This window comes from Paramisgurnus dabryanus, chromosome 16 (genome assembly GCF_030506205.2).
Source record: "Paramisgurnus dabryanus chromosome 16, PD_genome_1.1, whole genome shotgun sequence".
Lineage (NCBI taxonomy): Eukaryota > Metazoa > Chordata > Actinopteri > Cypriniformes > Cobitidae > Paramisgurnus > Paramisgurnus dabryanus.
In genome coordinates, this window is record NC_133352.1 from 28,979,305 (window position 1) to 28,999,985 (window position 20,681).

Here is a 20,681-nt window from a genome sequence, read left to right on the forward strand (position 1 = left end):
TTGTACGCAACGTCTTTAATGCGGCTAATTTTCTTCTGCACTGTTTTATAATGTTTTAGATCTCAATGTGTCGACAGTGTAACGATGGTTTATTTCATTCTGCACATTTCTTGCACCGCCACAATTCTCAATTATCCTACTAACTGTAAAAATGCAGGTATTAACTATTTAAATTTTAAAGAGCCTACTGCACACCAAGCGGAATTATCAGGTGTTTGTGAAATTAAACGTAAAGGGTTAAATTGATAAGAACAACAGTCAAATCACTGTTATTAATACAGGTATCTGCGTGTTTCACCCAAAACATATATAGACAGAGGAAACACTATGGTAATTTATCTGTGGAATGAGAATAGGCTATTGAAAATTGGTGTGTTTTTTTCACAGTATGATCATAATCTGACTTTCACTTTGTCTATTCAGTAAATAATGTGAGGAAAATAACAGATGGTACTCACCTTTTTTAAACGTCTATTATAGTTTTAAAGGTGTGTCACCCATCGCGGTGAGTCATGTTAGCCGGGAACCTGTGTGTGTGTGTAATACACTCGTCAGGATGGTACCTGAATATAGATCATTCAACCCAAATGTAAGTGTGCGTCCTTCTTTGAATTTTATAGTAGTGATTACGTTTTTAATAGAGCCGTATTATGATGTCCTACAGTCTTTTTAACAAAACGAAACAATTATAAAATGTTACAAAGGTACACTTTAAATTCTGCTGGGTTATTTGTAACCCAATGCTGGGGAAATATTGGACAGAACAGGAGTTAAAACGCCCAGCCATGAGTTAAACAGCCCAGCATTGCATTAAAACAACCCAATTTATTATGTGTTCTGTCCAATATTTACCCAGCATTGATTTTAAAATCGCCCAACACAATTTAAAGTGTACATGCAATAATAACCTGTTATTAATGTATATAGATTATATATTTGACGTTTAACAAATAAAGAAAATTAGTTCTTGTCAGCATGATTTAAGTAAAATAATATTCAGCATTGCGAAAAAATTTCAGACAATAAATTGACATATCTCAATAATCTCATAAATCTACTCCATCAGGTTGCTTTGTAATTTTGTGGGTTTTTTTCTGTTTTCTCAAACTTTTTATATAGAGTTAACGATTCCTTAAAGATGTTTTGTATTTTCATCTACCAAAAAGAAAAACACAAGATGTACATAACGCAAATTATGTATATGTTCTCTGTATATGTACAAAGAACCAATAGGCTATTAAACTTGGAAACGCTAAGAAAAAACTGTGTGTGTGTGTGTGTGTGTGTGTGTGTGTGTGTGTGTGTGTCACTTGTCATGATATGATATCTGAAGATCACAACACAAATGTAAGTGTGCATCTTTCTTTTAGTTTTTTGTTTTAATATTATTATGATCACGTCCTTAACCATACACCACTAATGTGAAGATTAAAATGCTACCCATATTTTTTAATGCATTATATATATATGTAAATTATTACAGAAAAATACAGGTAGCATTTTATTATTTTTGTTAATGTTTTTAATAATCATATTTTCGTTTATATATATAACTATTTTGTTTTCGTCAAAGTATACATGGATATAAATTCTCAATCATTTTACTTCACTGAACAACACAACTGTGGAATCCACTACCCGCATTATCGCACGTTACCATGGCAATAGGAGAGCGTCACGGTGGACGAGTCCATTCCGGTATCGGGAGAGCTGGATCGACATAAAAACAAATAAAAGCCCACACCATCGCACCGAACCACACCCATATCTTTTAGCTTTAACCTTGAGAGTTGTGAGATTAGAGGCAGTTATAAAGCTTGTCTCTGTGTTTATGTGCTCGAGTCTGTGTGCTTGTGTGCGCGGTGGTTTGCGCTGAGGGAAGATGGCGGCGGCTGCGTCAGTGATCAGATTAAACCGCTGCTGCTAAATCTCTATTTTCACCTCGTGTGTTTTCTAATTGTTTGTTTGTGTTGAATTGTACTATTGTTGTGGTGATGTCGGACTCAGAGGAAGAGATTCAGGAGCGACAGCTGAAGATCGTTCTGCTGGGAGACGGAGCATCTGGAAAGGTATTAACAGTTACCCATGTATCATGGTAAACATAAAATACATCACAGTAAATTAAAAACAATCTTACACAGGTACACGATAGTAAATGTGACATATATAATCACAAGTACGTTGTTTTACTCTGACGTTACTACTGGGATATAGCTAATAAACCGCTCTTTGCTAAATTCTGTCTTTTTACCCATATGCCGACGTTGTACATTAATAAATTATCAATATTTACATATGTGAAGTTATTATTTAAACCATACCGTTTACTTTGAAAAATGCAGTTGTTTTACCGTAGTAACAATGTATCTGTAGTATTTTGGAGGAAACTGACTAAAAACAAGACAATTTAAGGGATATTTAACAAAAACTGTCTATGAACTAAACCCTTACAGAAACTTTAAAAGTATTGATGTAACGTCTGTTTAGTGTTGTTTTGATTGATACCTGCATTTATGTATTCAGTGTATAGATTTATTTTAACATTTGTTCATAATGTATTTCTTTCCATCAGGAGTTATTGGATGTCTCTTTTGCATTGTATTTATGTTAAATACCTGTATAAAGTTTTAGTTAATTTTTAGGGTAAAGATTAGATCTAATTACACACGTATAGTGTTTAAAGTGTTTATGTAGGGTAAATGTAGGGGGGCACAACATAGCACGATGACAGTAACTCACTGGTATCATGTGTATTATCCAACCCAGTTTTATTATGAGAAGATTGCTGCTGTCAATAACAGATATACATAAAACAGATTCAGGTGTCGATCTGAGTGCACTTCATTCATGCTGTAGTGTAGATATGAGCTTATTATATTAGGATTTATGGAGCATATTAACACAATTTCAAAGGGGATGTTGTCCCTAAAGGAGTCATATCATGAAAATCGGACTTTTCCATGTATAAGTGCTATAATTGGGTCCCCAGTGTTTCCACCAACCTTGAAAATGTAATAAAGAACAAACCAGTAACTTAGTTTTGGTAAACCATTTTTCAGTTATTCAGATTTCGCGTTTTTGTGAAGTAGGTAGCAAGTCCTATTACAATAATCCAGCCACGGCACTGCCATTTAGTGCAGAGATAAAGACAGAGAGAAAAAATTATTGACAGCCCAATTGAGTTTTAATTACAGCAATCATTGCGATCAGTGTTTGCATTTCACCAGCTCATTTGCATTTTAAAGGACACTCCCAAAAACAGGACATTTTTGCTTGCACCCACAAAGTGGCAATTTTAAAATGCTGTAATAAATTATCTGTGGGATATTTTGAGCTAAAACTTCACATATGCACTCTGGGAACACGAATGACTTAAAAAAAATCTCATAATATGATTCCTTTAATATATAAGGATAAAAAGACATAAAGAAGTTGTTAACCATCCTTCAGTGGGTTAAGCTATGGTATAGAGCTCCTCGATGTTTGGCAAAATCATAATCACAATTATTTTATTTTCATAATCACTATTATTTAACACAATTACTCATTGCATTTTGCATGCTTATTGCACTCAATGCATTTATTTAACCTTTTTATTAAGTAAGTGTTGCAGTAGGCTCTCAAAGCAGTGTTTTTTTCGAAGTGCCTTACAAACACATCGTTCCAGCAGCACGCAATTTATAATTAAATTGCACGACAATTGTTTTACCTCAGATAACTTGTTTTTTTTAATTGTTTGAATAAACAATTCAAAATTGAAAATCAAAATTAATTGCACAGCCCTAAGCTATCCCTTATGAAAATTAACCATGTTTTTTGTGGTAAAAGTTTAGTACCATGTTTTTTGGTGTATTGATTACCAGTGTTGGGGAAAGTTACTTTTAAAAGTAATGCATTACACTCTTAAAACAAATGGTGCTATATAGCACCAAAAGTGGTTCTTTGCTCGTAGTCATAGAAGAACCGTTTATAGCAACAGTGAAATACCTGCGTTGCACCTGTGTATAACCAGATAGTGCCCATATAGCACCACATATGGTTCTACATAGCACTATATGGTTCATTTTTTGACTCAAACTGTTCCTACACAGGAGTGTACGCATATAGTGCATAATGTGACTGTTTAGTTTAATTCAGTACATACATTTTTTTAATCGAATTAATTAAACTAAAAAAGTAACTTGCATTACTTTTTTTGAAAAAGTAACTCAAATATTAATGTGTACATTTAAAAAGTAATCCGTTACTTTACTTGTTACTTCAGAAAAGTAATATTAATACGTAATGCTCATTACTTGTAATGCGTTACCCCCAACACTGTTGATTACTTTTAGCAAAACCATGGTTTTACTACAGTAACCATGATTTAACTATGGTTATTGAGACTATGGTTATTTTGTGGTGGTTTTACAACAGTAACCATTTTTTGGTTTTAACTGTAGTAAAACCATGGTTAAAATTTGTAAGGGATAGTAGCTTCACTACTAATCAGATAATAAATACTCTGCAGTGTGCAAATGTTTTTCTTGCCCTTTACAATTTAGCCAAATGTACCCCCAAAATGACAAAATGTACAATAAAAAACATTGAGAAGAGATTGATTCTTTTAGACAGCAGATCAACAAGCTCATTTAGTTTTTATCGTTGTGGACATTTGTGGCTCCAGTGTTTTCATCAAGTCACATTTACTTGTATTGTGCTTTTTTATTTCTTCAAAGCATTTCCTTTAAAACCGTTGGACATCGCCCGAGTTTGCAAAAGGATTACTGCAAAAGTAAAGTGTCTTGCTCTTTAGAGTAGCCAAGTTTCCGACAAGAAATGACTTGGAAGTAAAGCTTTCAGACCACAGCAAAGATCTCTCTTTCTTTTAGATTTTTGTGTTTGGTTTGTGTGGCAGTATTTCTCCCTCACAGCCGCAGCAGAGGTTTCTGGGTAGCAGTGCCTTGTGCCTCAGGATGGGGTTGTTTAAACGTCACCTAGGGTGGGAGGGAAACGGACAGCACCGCGCTACTGTTACGCCAACACAAACGTGTGTCCGGTCGGATCTAGCATGTGGAAAGCATTTGCCCTGTCCGGTTAGATCAGTCAGATCTTCTCACTAACATACTGCCACTGCGCTGCCATTTCCACAACTCTGGGTCGAATATTTTAAGTGTTGAGTTTATAGTCCCAGTATTGGAAAGAAGACACCCTAAACAAACTCTTTGTATAGATCTCAGATCTATTTGTCTTATTGTTCATTGTACAGATAGGTGCATTCTACTATAAATGATATAAAATCACAGGTTGTGGTGGGTGGCAGGTAGATGATTTATTTTAAACAGTAGACTCTGGTAAAGTTAGTGCTGATCCGCACATATCTCATTTATTGGCTTATTATTATTTTTACGGTTTAAATAAAACACATTGATGTTTTACTCTTAGTGTTTTGTGTTATTTTACAGTGATTAATTCATCTTAGAACAGAGGTTTGTGAAATATCCAAAAATAATGAACATTTAGAATGAAGCGGTACTTAGACACAAATTTTTGCCATGGAGCGAACACAGAGCGAGAAGCCAGGGAGCGAGGAGTGAGCGAGGAGCAGAAAATAAAATACCCAGTGAAGCTGGAGCAATGTGAATATAAAATGCATTGAGCACAGAGGGCAAATTGTTTGTTGTATACACTTTATTTTTAAGTAAATTGTCTGATTATTTCTGTACTTTGTGCATTGTGTTGGAAAGTGCAGCTCTGTCTCCATTTGGTTTTGGACACAGTGTGGACACAACCTCTCCTCCTGTGGTAGCCATCTGCCCATCTCTATAGTAAGCTTGTGTCCACTAAGTCTGTATCTCTCTCTCTCTCTCTCTCAGACATCTCTCTCCACCCGGTTCGCACAAGAGGCATTTGGGAAACAGTATAAACAGACAATAGGGCTGGACTTCTTCCTCAAGAGAATCACTCTGCCAGGTTAGACATAATCTTATACACAAACATGAATAGTTGATCTGTTTCATCATCAGTTTTTAGGTGAATGTGTGTGTGTGTCCTGTAGTGTGACAAATCACCTTTTAAATACTCTTAAGTCAGTTATTTGTGTTCAGGGGTGTTCAGCAGATGTTGGATCTCTGCTGTCACAATAGGACTAATAAAAACAAACAGCTGTACAATTTGACAACGCACGCATAGGTTAAAATAAACTCTAAATTATGGATTCCCTCATTCAAACATTATTTTAAATAAGAGAAGTTAAAGATGGACAGACAGACATGCATGATTTAGATTCTTAGACAATTATCTTTTTTGCGTTGTATGTTATGATGAATATTATGACTGTAACTCCTTCTCTGTGTGTCACTCTCTGTCCATTGTATTTATTTGTGAATTGTTGTGTTTTTAAACTCATTCGCTTCCTTATTTTACAGGAAATCTGAATGTTACCCTACAGGTGTGGGACATTGGAGGACAGACAATTGGAGGAAAAATGCTGGACAAGTACATCTATGGAGCACAGGTCACACACAAGCCACATCTCACCTAAATTTATAACTGTGTGCTTTTGTATTTGTGTGTGCGTGCAAATCTGACAAATTGACAAAACTGTTTGATGGTTTATAAAATTGAGGATGGTGTCTTTTGTGTGCAGGGCGTGCTCCTGGTGTATGACATCACTAATTCTCAGAGTTTTGAGAATCTTGAAGACTGGTTAAATGTGGTGAGAAAAACCAATGAAGAGTCTGACACACAACCTGCGATATCACTGATCGGAAACAAGAGTAAGTACACGTCACACAAACACACATGCAAAAATACATTGATGTGGGGAGGAAAGAGATTTTATTTTATTCATCTGACGGTTGTGTGAGCTTCTTCACGGGCGTGTGTGTGGAAAGTTTAACTTCATGTGCCGGTTGAATCGTTGGGTAAATATTGGTCCACATGTTGCTGCTGAGACCAGCAGCCCTTCCAACCTGTGTGGTAGATCACGGGCCATTAGACTCCACACACACGAGAGCTGCTGTCATTCCAGAAAACATATGAGAGTTTAAGACATGTGCCTCTTACACACAAACCTGTGTGTGTGTTATCAGTTGTGTGTTTCTTCAGAAGTAGAGAAGAAAGGGATGTATTTGTTTGATATTGATTTGTATTTGTGTTTATTAGTAGGCATTTTACACTGTGTGTGCGCGCGCGCATGTGCATCCGTGTGTGCGCGCGTGTGTGTATGCATCTGCGCGCGTGTGTGTGTAGCTACGTCTTGTGTGGCCGCTTAAGCACTGGGGCTTTTGTTGGCTTTCAAAACTCCTGAGAGCCCATAAAGCTGTATGACACACACACACTAGCATACATCCACATGTGCTCATCAGTAATTCACACACATTGACATCATAGACCAGGATCTTAGTTCTTAGTTAGTTTTCACAACGGGCCAAAGTTTTTGAACAATACAAAGCCAGGGGCCACTGACCACTGCTCTGCTATTGTTGGTTTTTGTTAGTCACTATATAAATAAAGATTTTTTTTTCAATATATGTTGAAAAAATGTTAACAATTAGGAGCAATGCTTTATTCAGATAATAAACAAATTAAAATTAAGTTTTCGTTGAATATAAAATTCGAATGAACAAACAAAACTCTGGATCTTCATGCCAGCCAAGTGTTTCTGCTCATCGCCACACTGGATTTTTTTCTTTTCACTTTCCCTAAATGCATATTAAATAAAATTAATTACTATGTTGTTTCAATGCAAAAAACAAAGGTGTTACTGCTGAGTTAGCGCTATATGCTAGGCTGAAGTTCTACTATTGGTCATTAGTTACGTGTTTTTTGTTTGGTCCATACTGAAAAAAAGCACAAAATTTGAGGAATCAATAATTGCTGAAGATTGTTAATGGACGTTTCGAAGTGGTAACTATCTTCAGCAATTATTGATTCCTCAAATTTTGTATCTTCGTCTAATACAGGCTCAAACACACACATGTTGGTGTATGTGGTTTACGGGGACATCTCCATAGACGCAATGCATTTTATACTGTCCAAACTGTTATATTCTATTCCCCTTACCTACCTCAATCCCTAACCCCAATGTCACAAAAACCTGTTGCCAGTCTTTAATCTATGAAAAACTACCATTTAGTATGTTTTTTTAGCTTTTCCGTTTATGAGGACACTTTCTGTGTCCCTGTAAACCACCTTTATAGCATAATAAACATGTTATTATACACTATTCATGTCCTCGTAAACCACATAGACCAACCCCCCCCCCCCCCCCCCACACACACACACACACACACACACACACACACAGAGCTACTTAACTGCTACTTTCATTATCCAATATTTTTTTCCCTCATTCTAAAAAAAGTCTGTAAACACAGTATCATCTCAAGAAAAGAAATATCTGCAAACACATGAAACCACTGAAACTGACTGAAGTCAGTGTAGCATACATTCCAGTAGTATCAAAATTGATCACCGTAGTAGCAAAGGAGCAGAAGATTTTACTTTAATAAAACTAACACAAACACAAGCATGTAGTCCATCAATGTTGTTGTTGTTGTTGTTGTTACGTGAAGTAGCAGTGTCTGACTACAGGCAAGACGTTGGCTAATGACCGAATTTTACGTATACAGCTAAACCCATCTTCACGTGGACAGGTTTTAAAATTATGTAATTTACAATCCCATGTTAAACGGACAATGTGTCGTTTTTTAATTTATTAGTCAAAATCTAGGTCTTTATTCATAAATATGTCCTCACTGGTGTCCAATGGCCTTCGCCTATGAACTTACTTTCCTTTGTAAGCTTAGAATTTCTTCTCTTTATTTACATTGAACGGGTAAGTTCAAGAAGGCTTCCATGTTGTTCCGCCATATTGAAAAACTATAATAGCAAAGAGGGACAAAAAGCACTAGCCTACCGCAACGCGTTTCCACAACGCGCTTTCGTTCAGAACACATGAACCAGCTGAAATGGACAAGGAGATCAGTGAGTACATAACGGCTACCGTAGTTGCACACGAATTTGAAAAAGCGAGGCGCTAGAGAGCACTATTCATTTGAATCCAAAATACAATTTCACCACTAGATGGGGGGAAAATCCTACTTACTGTCCCTTTAAAAATTGCTTAAGTAGAACCAAATTTAATAGTAAGGTGTTTTTAACTCTAAGTGTCATCTGGTAAAATTTAATTGATGCTTTTATTAGTTAAGCACAGTCTTAGAAGAACACAGCGTCATCTCAGAGATTTGGATTCAGCAGAATTCACACATAAATCTGTGATCTGTGAGTGACTGTAATGGGTTGTAATGCATGTGTGGATCTGCAGTGGATCACACTAAACGAGTGTTGATGTGAACTGATGGTTGTGTGTTTACACCTCAACACAGCCACTTAACAGCCGCACGTCAGCAAGCTTTGACCTTTGACCTGACGGCTCACTTGCCCTTGTCCCTCTAATGGAAAAGATATGGAAGTGTTTGAGCTTTGCTCATCTTTTCTTCTCTGCTGGTGTTACTTGTGCTAGTAGCTGATGTCAGTGAGTCTGTGATTCTCTCTAGGGTTTAATATGATTAAACACTTCAATAAGATCTATTAACAGCAGTCAGGAGTACAGAATACCGTCTCAATTCTGTACCTGGATGTTTTGTGACGGACAGTCTGCTGAGGTGTGTGTGCTTGTGGTAATGTGGATGTGTACCTGAACCATCAAATGCATGTCAAAATTTGGTCACAACTGCCCTACCCGTTAAGTATTAGAGTAAACATAGCCAATTAAGACTGAAGTTAATGTAAACAGACAGGGAAACAAAATATATGATCTCTGTGTTAGATATTGTGGGGTAAATTCATTCTATGAACCTGCTACTATGTCATGCATAATATTCGAACAAGATTATTTAAAATAGAAAGTCTGTAAGTTCATATTTGTTCCATTTTAAGTTTTTAACTGACTGGTTACTTTAAAGCAGGGGTTCTCAAAGTTTACATTCAAAGGTCCAAATCTAAATTCTCATCATTTTCATTGGTCCGGAAAAACTTAAATCATTTGTTTATATAACAAATCAACACAAATAGTTTGGGGAAAAACATAAGTGTATTTTGCATTTAAAGTAAAATTTTTTTTAAACAAACACAAGAAATATGCCAAAAGTAACCAGGTGCAAAATACAGAGCAACCTAAAAAAAAGGAAAAAAAAGTGTGGTTGGTAGGCCACTGCTTCTCAATGATTACGGTGAAATGCCGCTACATCCAAAAGCCAGGGGGCGCTCTCGGGCAGAAACTTAATATGTGCTGCAGCCGAAGAACCAGACACACGCAGCTCCAGGAAATGTCTTAAAGTCGCCATGAAACGGAAGTAGCGATTGCCTTATTTTCCCCGTGGTGACGTATATCCGAATGAAACGGCTTTTGAGATGAAATAAGGCAGGGCTGGATTTGAATTTGTCCATCGAGATCTGATTGGATCGTTTGAAGTTGGGTCGTGTTGCTAATTGCTAATCACTGCGATCTTCTCCCGGACCCCGCCCACCTGCCATACTTTTGACCGGAAGTGAAGAGAGATCGTTTTGAGGAGGGGAGGAGATTTGCATTTTTGATTAAAGATTATGAGCACACACGAATTTTTAAAAAATAATGAAGCTCACAGATAAGTCATTTGTTAATAATACCACACTATTAAAAATACATATATAGTTTTTCATTTCAATTTCATTGCGACTTTAAGGATATATTTATATTGCTGTTCTTCAAACCTTTTCAGGTATTTCATGATAATAAAGAATATGTATAAAGATTATGTATGACGAGTGTTGCTTTTTCAAATGCATGTTTTAAACGACTCAAACCAACAGTGATTTCAGATTGATAAGGACTTACTGATCAAAAGCCGTAGTACATGAAGTAGCTGCGCATAATATCTGGGTGTGATGGCTACAGCGTCACACAGGACATTTTTTTTAAAAACTCGTTTTATTTTCGAAAAAAAAAGAAAAAAAAACTAAACGAATGGTTAACAAGTTTAATATGCATTTGTAAAGTAGCAAATGCACACATTTAATCAATCACATAGAAATTAATGCACTTATAATATGAAGTCGACGCGGGTCCGGATCAAGTTCCCGTCGGGTCCGGATCCGGACCGGAGTCCGGACTTTGAGAACCCCTGCTTTAAAGACTGCTTTAGAACTTAAAATATTGTTAAATTAAGGAGGAGGTTGGCGATATCAGCAGGGACTAAGTAATAATTTTTTGCCGGTGACTTGAGAAAATGTACCGTGTAAAATGTTTTTACTAACCATGGTTTTTTTTCAAACTACATCTACACCAACTAAACATATTTGTAACACTATGCACTAAGGCGGCCATTCCCAAACTGTGGTTCGCGGACCACTAGTGGTCCGTGAGGGTACTGCAGGTGGTCCGTGTTAAGGCAAAATTAAATATAAAATAATATATTTTTTAAGAATCTGTTGTACTGATGTGATGACCAGTTATAGTTTTAGTGCTAGTAAGCCTAGTAAACCTTTAGAGGTGCAGATAAATTCAGGACTTTGTGTAGACATATTTTATTATGAGTAATATGAGGTGGTCCGTGAAAATTCTTGATTATAGATAGTGGTCCACACACACAAAAAGTTTGGAAACCCCTGCACTAAGGTACTAAATTTTAACATAAGTTAAATATATTAGCTAATCTAAACTGCAAAAATTTAATGCATCTAAAAAGCATTTATTAATCTTAATAAGTTACCTAAATATTAGAACCTTTTCCAACTTTTCAAAAGTCGAAAAAGTTAATAATGTTTACGAAAATTATTACAATTAATAAATGCTTTTTAGACTTTTGCACGTGAAATTTGCGTCAATCGCCGGCTTTAGCATGTGTATAAAATACATTACACATGCATATTCTGCCTCTACTCACGATGTCGTAATCACATCATTAATTGAGCAAGCTCCTGATTGGTTAACGCATTGCGAAAATCCAAAGTTCAGATTTTTCAATTCACGTAAATCACATGTAATGTGCGTCAAACACAGAAAATGCTCAATTCGCGCAAATCGCGTCATTCGCGCTGCACATTGTCTATCGCATTTTTGCATTGACTTAACCTCCCAAGACCTGGATGTCCACATATGTGTACATCTCATTTTTTTGTTGTTTGCACCATAATACTTCATTCTGTGTAACTGAAACCTGTTTTAGGAGGTTAGCATGTAAATCACTTGCGCTTAACACATTATTTGCGTCTAGTGTGAACACACCATTAGAATTTGGCCAACAGGCGATTACTCTCATTTGGTGTTTGCTGAGTTTTTATTTTAGACCCTGGATATTAATATTGGCTACTGTGTGAGGTTGGTGTCATGAGTTGGTATTGAACACAGATACTCAGATTAGTGCACATTTGTGGATTTATTTACACGAGGCAATATTTAATCTTGTGAGTGCTTGAGTGTGTGCAGGGTTCCTAGACGGCGGCGCTTTAAGTAAACATCGCCGGTGAAATGAACGAGGAGCAGCCATCACTCTCTCTTACTAATGATCCATCACACACACACACACACACACACACACACACTCACTGTCCACTGAGGGCGATCTGTCATGCTATCTCTAACACTCGCATGTAAACAGTGAATCTGATGTTTGCTGGCTCTTCCTGCAGTAGACACCATGAGCAGAAGCAGACCTCCAGATCAGTCTGATAGAGCCTCGTCCGATAACACAGAGAGAGGAAAGATTAGAGGATCCATCGGTGTTATTCTTCAGTGACTGGGAGACGGGACGTACTGGTTTAGATTAGATTAGGGTAGAAAAATGGCCTCGGATTTACACACGGGCCCTCTGGAGCCATGCTGCTCTGGACTGACATCTCACCCGCTGGTGTCGAGTTTAGACTCCACTCAGAAGTGACTTCACAATGTGTGTGTGTGTGTGTGTGTGTGTGTGTGTGTTGAGGTTCAGAGCAGAATAACACACTGTTCTTTACGTTTAACTGACGTGTAAGTAAAGATCTAACAGTGACCTGGACGTTATATTTGGTAACAATAGATTTTAGAAAAATATTTCCTCTACAGAAACACATTAGCGGATTTGTGCAGGTAATGAATGAAGGCTGTCAAAAAATATTTTTACTCCGATGCCGAAATCCTGCAGCTTTTAATTTCATGAATGGAATCCGAGTATTACTACTTTGACTACAGATTAATACTACCACACTAAACTTTATCTATTCATGCTGTCATAACAGAAATTCGAGTATTATACGATTGTGTTGGAGTATCAGCGTGTTTGTATTATTTTAGTTTTATTAAATAAAGCTGCGTGTCTGTGTGTGTCTGTCTGTCTGTCTGTCTGTCTGACATGATCTTTAAGATTTTAAGTGTTAAGTTTCAGAGATCTCATCTTGCACACACACACACTTCATTTCATTCATTGTATTCTCTTCTGTGTACATGAGCATTTATACTGAAAGTCTTGCGAAAGTGTGTTGATGTCTGGCTGCTTCTAGTTGCGTGTTTATTTAGAGAATGAGCGCACACACACATACATATGTGTTGTTACAGGTGTGTCTGTAACATTGAAATAGGAAGAGGACACTGGCAGAATTTCTGGAGCGACCCCTGTGCGCTGACCTGTGGGTGACCTCGCTGTGACATCACAGACGGGAGTGTTATGGGTGTCAGGGCGACATTGTTGTGCGATCACTAAATCAGACTATCGCTGGCAGCTCTGTAGAGATTTTAGGTCAGACATTGAAGATGAGCTACAAGATCACATGACACAGGTGAGATAAACGGCTCAGAGTGGCAAGTATGTGATCTAGGGGGTCATATAGAGGTTTCAGCGTGCGCGTGCGTGTGTGTGTGTACATGCGTGTGCCCTCGGGGGAAGAGGTTTGATATTCTGTACGGTTCTCTTGAGTTTAGAGGCGTGTAAAGGTTTTGACAAACACAATAACATTAACTGTTTCATTGAGTTTTCTGTGTGTTTGTGTATGTAGTTGATCTGGAACACATGCGGACAGTAAAGATGGAAAAGCATCAACGATTTTGTCAGGAGAATGGACTCATCAGTCAGTTTGTGTCTGCAAAAACTGGAGACTCTGTGAGTATAAAACACACATGCATGTCTCTGTTGTACTCTGGAAGGTGCCTTACACTTCATATACGTGTGTGTGTGTGTGTGTGTGTGTGTGTGTGTGTGTGTGTTCACAGGTGTGTCTCTGTTTTCAAAGACTGGCAGCAGAGATTTTAGGCATTAAGCTGAGTAAAGCAGAGATGGAGCAGTCACAGGTGAGTGTGTGATTTTTTTTTATAATCTCTCTTGAATTGCTGAGGTTAATGGCGCTTTGGTGACAGCAGGATTCCCACAATTATGGATAACCTAAAAATTTCCCTGGGAAGTTTAATACTGAAATAAAATGTCAAACATCATTGGTCAAATCATTTGAAAACATATAGAACATTTGACCAGTTCACTGTACTAGGGGGCACAATATGGTGCCAGAGGGCGGGGATTTAAAAGTTTGGGAACCACTGTAATGTAAAAACCTCAGATACAAGGTGTGTACATGGTTGTGTATATTTGTAAGTGTCAAATCTCCTCACGTACACTGTGAAATATCATGACAACTAACTCCACGCTAAATTGAAATAATTGGTGAAATAATTTGCTGCTTGCAAAATAGTTTGTCTTTAAAGGGCTAGTTCACCCCAAAATGACAATTTTAGTATAAATCACTTACCCCTGTGTCGTTCTAAACCACCAAGTCCTCCAATTGTCTTCAGAACACATTTTAAGGTATTTTTGATGAAATCCAGGAGGCTTCTGTCTGTCCCCAGAAAAGAATGAAAGACATTGCCAAAAAGGTCCATGTGCCATCAGTAGTTCAATAATAATATTATGTAGCGACAATAACGCTTTCGTGCGCAAAGAAAATAAATTATTTTATTCAGCATTTTGTTTTCCTCGTTGTCGTTCAGTGGGCGTTCACAAGCAGACTACGCCTCATGCTGCTGATATGACCGGCTGACTTAGTTATTTGTGCATTTATTTATTTATTTATGCATTTGGCAGGCGCTTTTATCCAAAGCGACTTACACTGCATTACAAGCTATACATTTGTATCAGTATTTGTGTTCCCTGGGTTCGAACCCATGACTTTTGCGCAGTAAACACAATGCTCTACCACTGAGCTATATAGTATAAGTGTGTGTGTGCATTTATACTGGGTGTTTAAGTATTGTTTCCAATGTTTGCATAAAGGCTTAAATAAAAAATAAAAACCGTTGGCAACTACGTCAGCAGGTGATGTCAGCAGCATGTGCCGTAATCTGCTTGTGAACGTGCACTGAATGACGTGGAGGAGAAAAAATTGTTGAATTCAATCATTTGTTTGGTTTTCTTTATGCACAAAAGTGTTCTCGTCATTCATAATATTATTATTATTAAACTACTGATGACACAAGGACCTTTTTGCCAATGTCTTAAATTCTTAAATAGTGAAAATCAAAATGCAGTCTTTGGGACAGACGCGAGCCTCCCGGTTTTCATCAAAAATATATAAAAATGTGTTCTTAAGACAATCGGAGGATTTGGTGGTTTAGAACGAGACGGGGGTAAACGATTTATGATAAAATTGTCATTATGGGGTGAACTAACCCTTAAAATCTAATGGCATGCACATGTTTTTGTAAGGGATAGAAAATAGCATTAAACTGATATAGGATCAGTACAAGTTTATAAAAAACATAAGTGACTGTGTGTGTGTGCGTGTGTGCGCTGTTGATGTCTCTGTACTTAGCATCACTTTATTTGAATCAGTGTGTGTCTATATAACATCAATGTTCTGAACTCTCTTCATTTTCCTTTCTTTCTCTGTGTCTGTTGTTATGTTGCTTTTAATCATTTGTTTAATCTGTAATTAAAGGAATAGGTCACCCCAAAATGAAAATTAGCCCACATTTTATTTCTAGGTCCATATAACTTTCTTCTTTCGGCCGAATAATATCAAGAGTTATTTTTTCAGCTTTATAATGGCATTGCATAGTGCCCCATTTTTAAAGCTCAAAAAGCACATTTATCCTTCAAAAACGAATCCATTAACATTTAAATTTTGGGAAACATTTATATTCCTAGTATATACTTATACTTCCACTGACTTTTAACCACTGACTTTGTACACAGCTTCACATGTGAGTCTAGTTAAAATATAAATATTTTCAAATCAAAAACCCATTGCTTCACTTCTTAAGATGTTTAATAGCTGTATATATTGGTGTTTGATGTAGGTGTGCCTTTTTGGAGCTTTATAAATGGGGCACTTTCCAATGCCATTATAAAACTGAACAGAGATAGGATATTTTTTTAAACTACCCCTGCTATGTTTGTCTTAACGAATACAGTCATATACATGGATTAAGAATGTATATAATATTGGCTAGTTATCATTTTCAGGTGAACTATTCCTTTAATTTTACTTCTGGATTCTGGCATAAATGCATTAAATCTCATTTTCCTTTTGTTCTGTTTCTCTTTATTTTTTTTGCATGGTGTGTCTTTGTATGTTTGGGTATTTTTTGTGTATTTTTGTGTTTGTATGTGCATGTCTGTGTCATATGTTTGTGTGTACATATGTGTGTGTATAGCGTATTGTCAAAGCACAATTGGTGGACTATCCTCAGGATGAGGGACCAATCAGACAAGAGACCAGTCAGAGCAAGATCTGCTCTGTCCAATAACAGTATGTGTGTGCGTGTGTGTCTGTGTTCGTGTGAGCGTGCGTGCGTGTGCGTGCGCGTGCGTGCGTGCGTGCGTGTTATCAGTCAGACATTTGGACCTGTTTGGAAACATTTAGTAATTTCAGTTTAGAAAAAGAAATTGTATGTCATTCTTTACAAATCTTTGGTCTGAATCAAATGAGTGAGATAGAAAAATAAATGTGTCCACTTATGAACTCATACAGTACTTTGACCCTTGCATAACAAATGAAATATAACACACTTTTTGTTTTATGTGTGTGTTCAGTGTATAATAATTATGTATGTATTTATTTGATTTATATATGATTTATTTATATATAAATAAACATGCATGTTTCATATATACATATATATATATATATATATATATATATATATATATATATATATATATATATATATATATATATATATATATATATATATATATATATATATATATATATATATATATATATATATATATATATATATATATACACATGCATGTTTAATTTTAAGAAAAACCTATTTATATATTAAGTGTTTATTTATATATAATATACATTTTTATATTTATATATAACTTATATACACGTGTAAAAATTTCTTAAATATATACGAGATGACTAATGGCTTTTTTGTGTGTGCGTGTGTGTGTTCAGCACGTGGTGAAAGCAAACATAGTGAACTACAGTCAGGAATCGGTGGCACGACCGGTCAACCCTCCACGCAGTTCCATGTGTAACGTACAGTGACTACGATACATCATCTTTGTCATCTCTGTCACTCGGTGTCTGTGCTGTAAAAGTGTTGTGTTTAACAGAGATCTGTCATGAGTACAGATGAGGCGAGACATTTAATTCACTCTCATTCAGAGCTGATCCACAGATTCTGCTGTGACCTTTACAGTTTACAATTGATTCTTTGTTTTCTCTTTTGCCAATTAGATATTGTACATTATTGAAAACAGCTTTTGAATGAGAGTAGATCAGAGTTTTATCTGTTATTTATCAGATAAATGAGACAGACACTCATTAGAGAAAACAGATTATTTACTTTTTTTTCAGATGAAGTATTTTTATGACCATTTAGATCTGACACCTGCATAAGAAATCCTTTACCTTTGACATCTTGTGCTCAGACATCATTCTGAAAAATAAATATTTCTGTCAAAATCAACAGTGCTTTATAGGCAGAATATATACGCAAATACATAATAGAGTTCACAAATGAAAAATGATTTATAAAGAAAATATGTGTTACTTTATTTTTTTGCTTCATATTTATTGAACTGCAAATTAATAAACTTCTAGATTTCGTCACTTTTTTTATTCAGAAAAATATTCTCTGAAACAAATTAGAATTGGCTGTTTAGTGTGGTATGCATTATTGCTTTTTGTTTTGCAATTTGTAGAAACTTTACTATGAAGCAGAAATTTTGTAATTTAACTGTAAAGTAATACCTTCAAAAATCCTTGTATGTTCCAAAAATCATTATAAGACTGATGTTCGATGCTTTTAAGTATTTGGGTCCAGTAATCAGCAGAAAAGGAGTGCCTGTCAGCTTTGTTTGTTTTTATTTTTTGGGACATCAGGAATTGTCTCTGTACTTTACCATTATACGATACAACATTGTATTTAAACACTGAATGTATTTGCAAAAACAATTACACTGTAAAAAATTTGCTGTAGTTATGCAGCTGTTTGCCAGTAACTTACTGTAGATATAAATGTATTTACTGTATGACTGTTTGACAGTTTGTTCAAAGCTAAATCAACATTAGTCTTTGACTTTACAGAATAAAACTATAAAATAACACCCTCATGCAAAGCATTCTGGAAACCAGAAATCCTCATAAACCTTTTTTCTTTTTTTCTTCAGATTTTCATTCCCAGAATGCTTTGAATAAGGCTGTTATTTAGTTTAATTCTGTAAAGATAAAGACTTTTTAATGTTCATTTAACTTTAAACAAACTGTTGCCAGTAAATAACATAAATTTTAATTTACAGTAAGTTACTGGCTAACATCTGCACTGTAACTTCTACAGAATTTTGAACAGTGAAGCTTCTTCGGGTGTAAAATGTTGTAGGCTCTCTGAGTTTAGTTATAAATGTCAAAAGACACATTAAAATCGATGTCTGTTTTTTCTTTCACTCCATCTTCATTACTCTCTGCAAATGTGACAAATCTTTCCCATGTCCCGCGTTCAGAAGATGTATTAATGCGTAGACGAAGCTGTGTGGTCAGGAATATTGTCCAGTAGTAATATCATTCAAATGTCGTTGTATAATTTATTGTAGCCTACTGTATTACTCTCTGGAGAAAAGAAATGGTTCAGATTAAAGTCCGGCGCTCATCATCTAAAGTCGGCCTTCCGTTTCCATATAGCCTCACCTGAGCACAACACAATATCATAAAGCGTGTATTTTTTTAAATGATTCATATTTTTACGGGATATTGTTCTGGTAAATTTTACCAGGTAAAAGAGAATTAAGTTCAACACTAGTGACGTTGGTTTAAATTTATATTTAACATGTACCCCGGTATATTCTACATTTTGCAACATGTTTAATTGTAGGCCCTATAATGAATCTGTCTTTGGATTCTCTTTCATTTAGATCCGTAACGAAATTGGTTTCTCTTTTAACTAATAACTTGTGTTTCCACGGCGTTGAAATGTTGTAAGATTTCACACGTCGAGCACGCGCGTGATGCCGTTCGCGCGAGTCCGCGAGGTCATCTCGCGCTTCCCTTCCCGTTGTCAGAGCACGAGCTGTCACTTGGCGCGGCCGCTGTTTGTACAGGTGTTTCTCTAAAGAAAACAACGGCAAGACGCTTCCAGTTCAAACAGACATCGCGCTCTCGAAAAAGACGCGAGGAAAGAATAATATAGGGTGGAAAATAACGTGAACAGACGGCCTGAAGGTTTGACAGACGAGCGGAGAGTCGGCGGGGAGTTTTTTCCGCGCGCGGCCTCCGAGTGATGGCGTGACTAATGTGTCGAGGAGAGACACGATTACCGAGAGATTCAAACGCACATTTCACACATGTAGCCTATAAAACACCTCCATTCATTCGATAATTTTACACATGTAAGATCTCTATTCAGACAATAATTTCACACAGGTAAGATATCTAGTCTATTCAACCTATAGTTTCACACAACATCTCCATTCATTCAATAATTTTACACGGGTAAGATCTTTATTCAGACAATAATTTCACACAGATCTCTATTCAAACAATAATTTCACACAGATCTCTATTCAAACAATAATTTCACACATATCTCTATTCAGACAATAATTTCACACAGGTATCTCTAGCCTATTCAAACTATAGTTTCACACAGGTAAGATTTCTATTTAAACAATAATTTCATTCAAGTAAGATCTCCTTTCAAACAATAATTTCACACAGATAAAGATCTATATTCAAACAATAGTTTCATACAGGTAAGATCTTTATTCAAACAATAATTTCACACAGGTAAGATCTCTATTCAAACAATAATTTCACACAGGTAAGATCTCTATTCAAACAATAATTTTACACATGTAAGATCTCTATTCAAACAATAATTTTACATAGGTAAGATCTCTATTTAAACAATAATTTTACAAAGGTTAGATCTATATTCAAACAATAATTTCACACAGGTAAGATTTTACACAGGTAAGATCTCTATTCAAACAATAATTTTACACAGGTAAGATCTCAATTTAAACAATAGTTTCACACAGGAATGATTTCTTTTCAAACAATAGTTTCACACAGGTAAGATCTCTATTCAAACTATAATTTTGCACAGGTAAGATCTCTATTTAAGCATGAATTTTACACAGGTAAGATCTGTATTCAAACATTAGTTTCACACAGGTAAGATCTCTATTTAAATGATAGTTTCACACAGGTATGATCATTTTTTTAAACAATAATTTTAC

General features: G+C 36.0%; 1 protein-coding gene across 2 annotated transcripts; it reads left to right on the plus strand.

The window, feature by feature from the left end:
- The first annotated feature begins 1,622 nt into the window (after positions 1 to 1,622).
- rab28 (RAB28, member RAS oncogene family) lies at positions 1,623 to 18,872 on the plus strand. Of its 2 annotated transcripts, none has more exons than XM_065274304.2 (7): positions 1,623 to 2,069; positions 5,856 to 5,952; positions 6,408 to 6,496; positions 6,629 to 6,758; positions 13,993 to 14,096; positions 14,207 to 14,284; positions 16,640 to 16,747. In XM_065274304.2, the coding sequence occupies exons 1-7, from the start codon at positions 1,995 to 1,997 to the stop codon at positions 16,730 to 16,732; spliced, it is 666 nt and encodes a 221-aa protein (XP_065130376.1). In that variant the 5' UTR covers positions 1,623 to 1,994; the 3' UTR covers positions 16,733 to 16,747. The 2 variants fall into 2 exon arrangements, with proteins under 2 accessions (XP_065130376.1, XP_065130373.1); XM_065274301.2 differs by lacking the exon at positions 16,640 to 16,747 and adding an exon at positions 17,398 to 18,872 and having other exon boundaries at positions 1,638 to 2,069.
- Positions 18,873 to 20,681: the final 1,809 nt, after the last annotated feature.

Coding starts and splice junctions, on each gene's coding strand:
- rab28 (XM_065274304.2), top strand. CDS start 1,995: ATGTCGGACTCAGAGGAAGAGATTCAGGAGCGACAGCTGAAGATCGTT. Junction 6,497..6,628: donor AGTACATCTATGGAGCACAG/GTCACACACAAG, acceptor TTTTGTGTGCAG/GGCGTGCTCCTGGTGTATGA. Junction 6,759..13,992: donor ATCACTGATCGGAAACAAGA/GTAAGTACACGT, acceptor TTGTGTATGTAG/TTGATCTGGAACACATGCGG.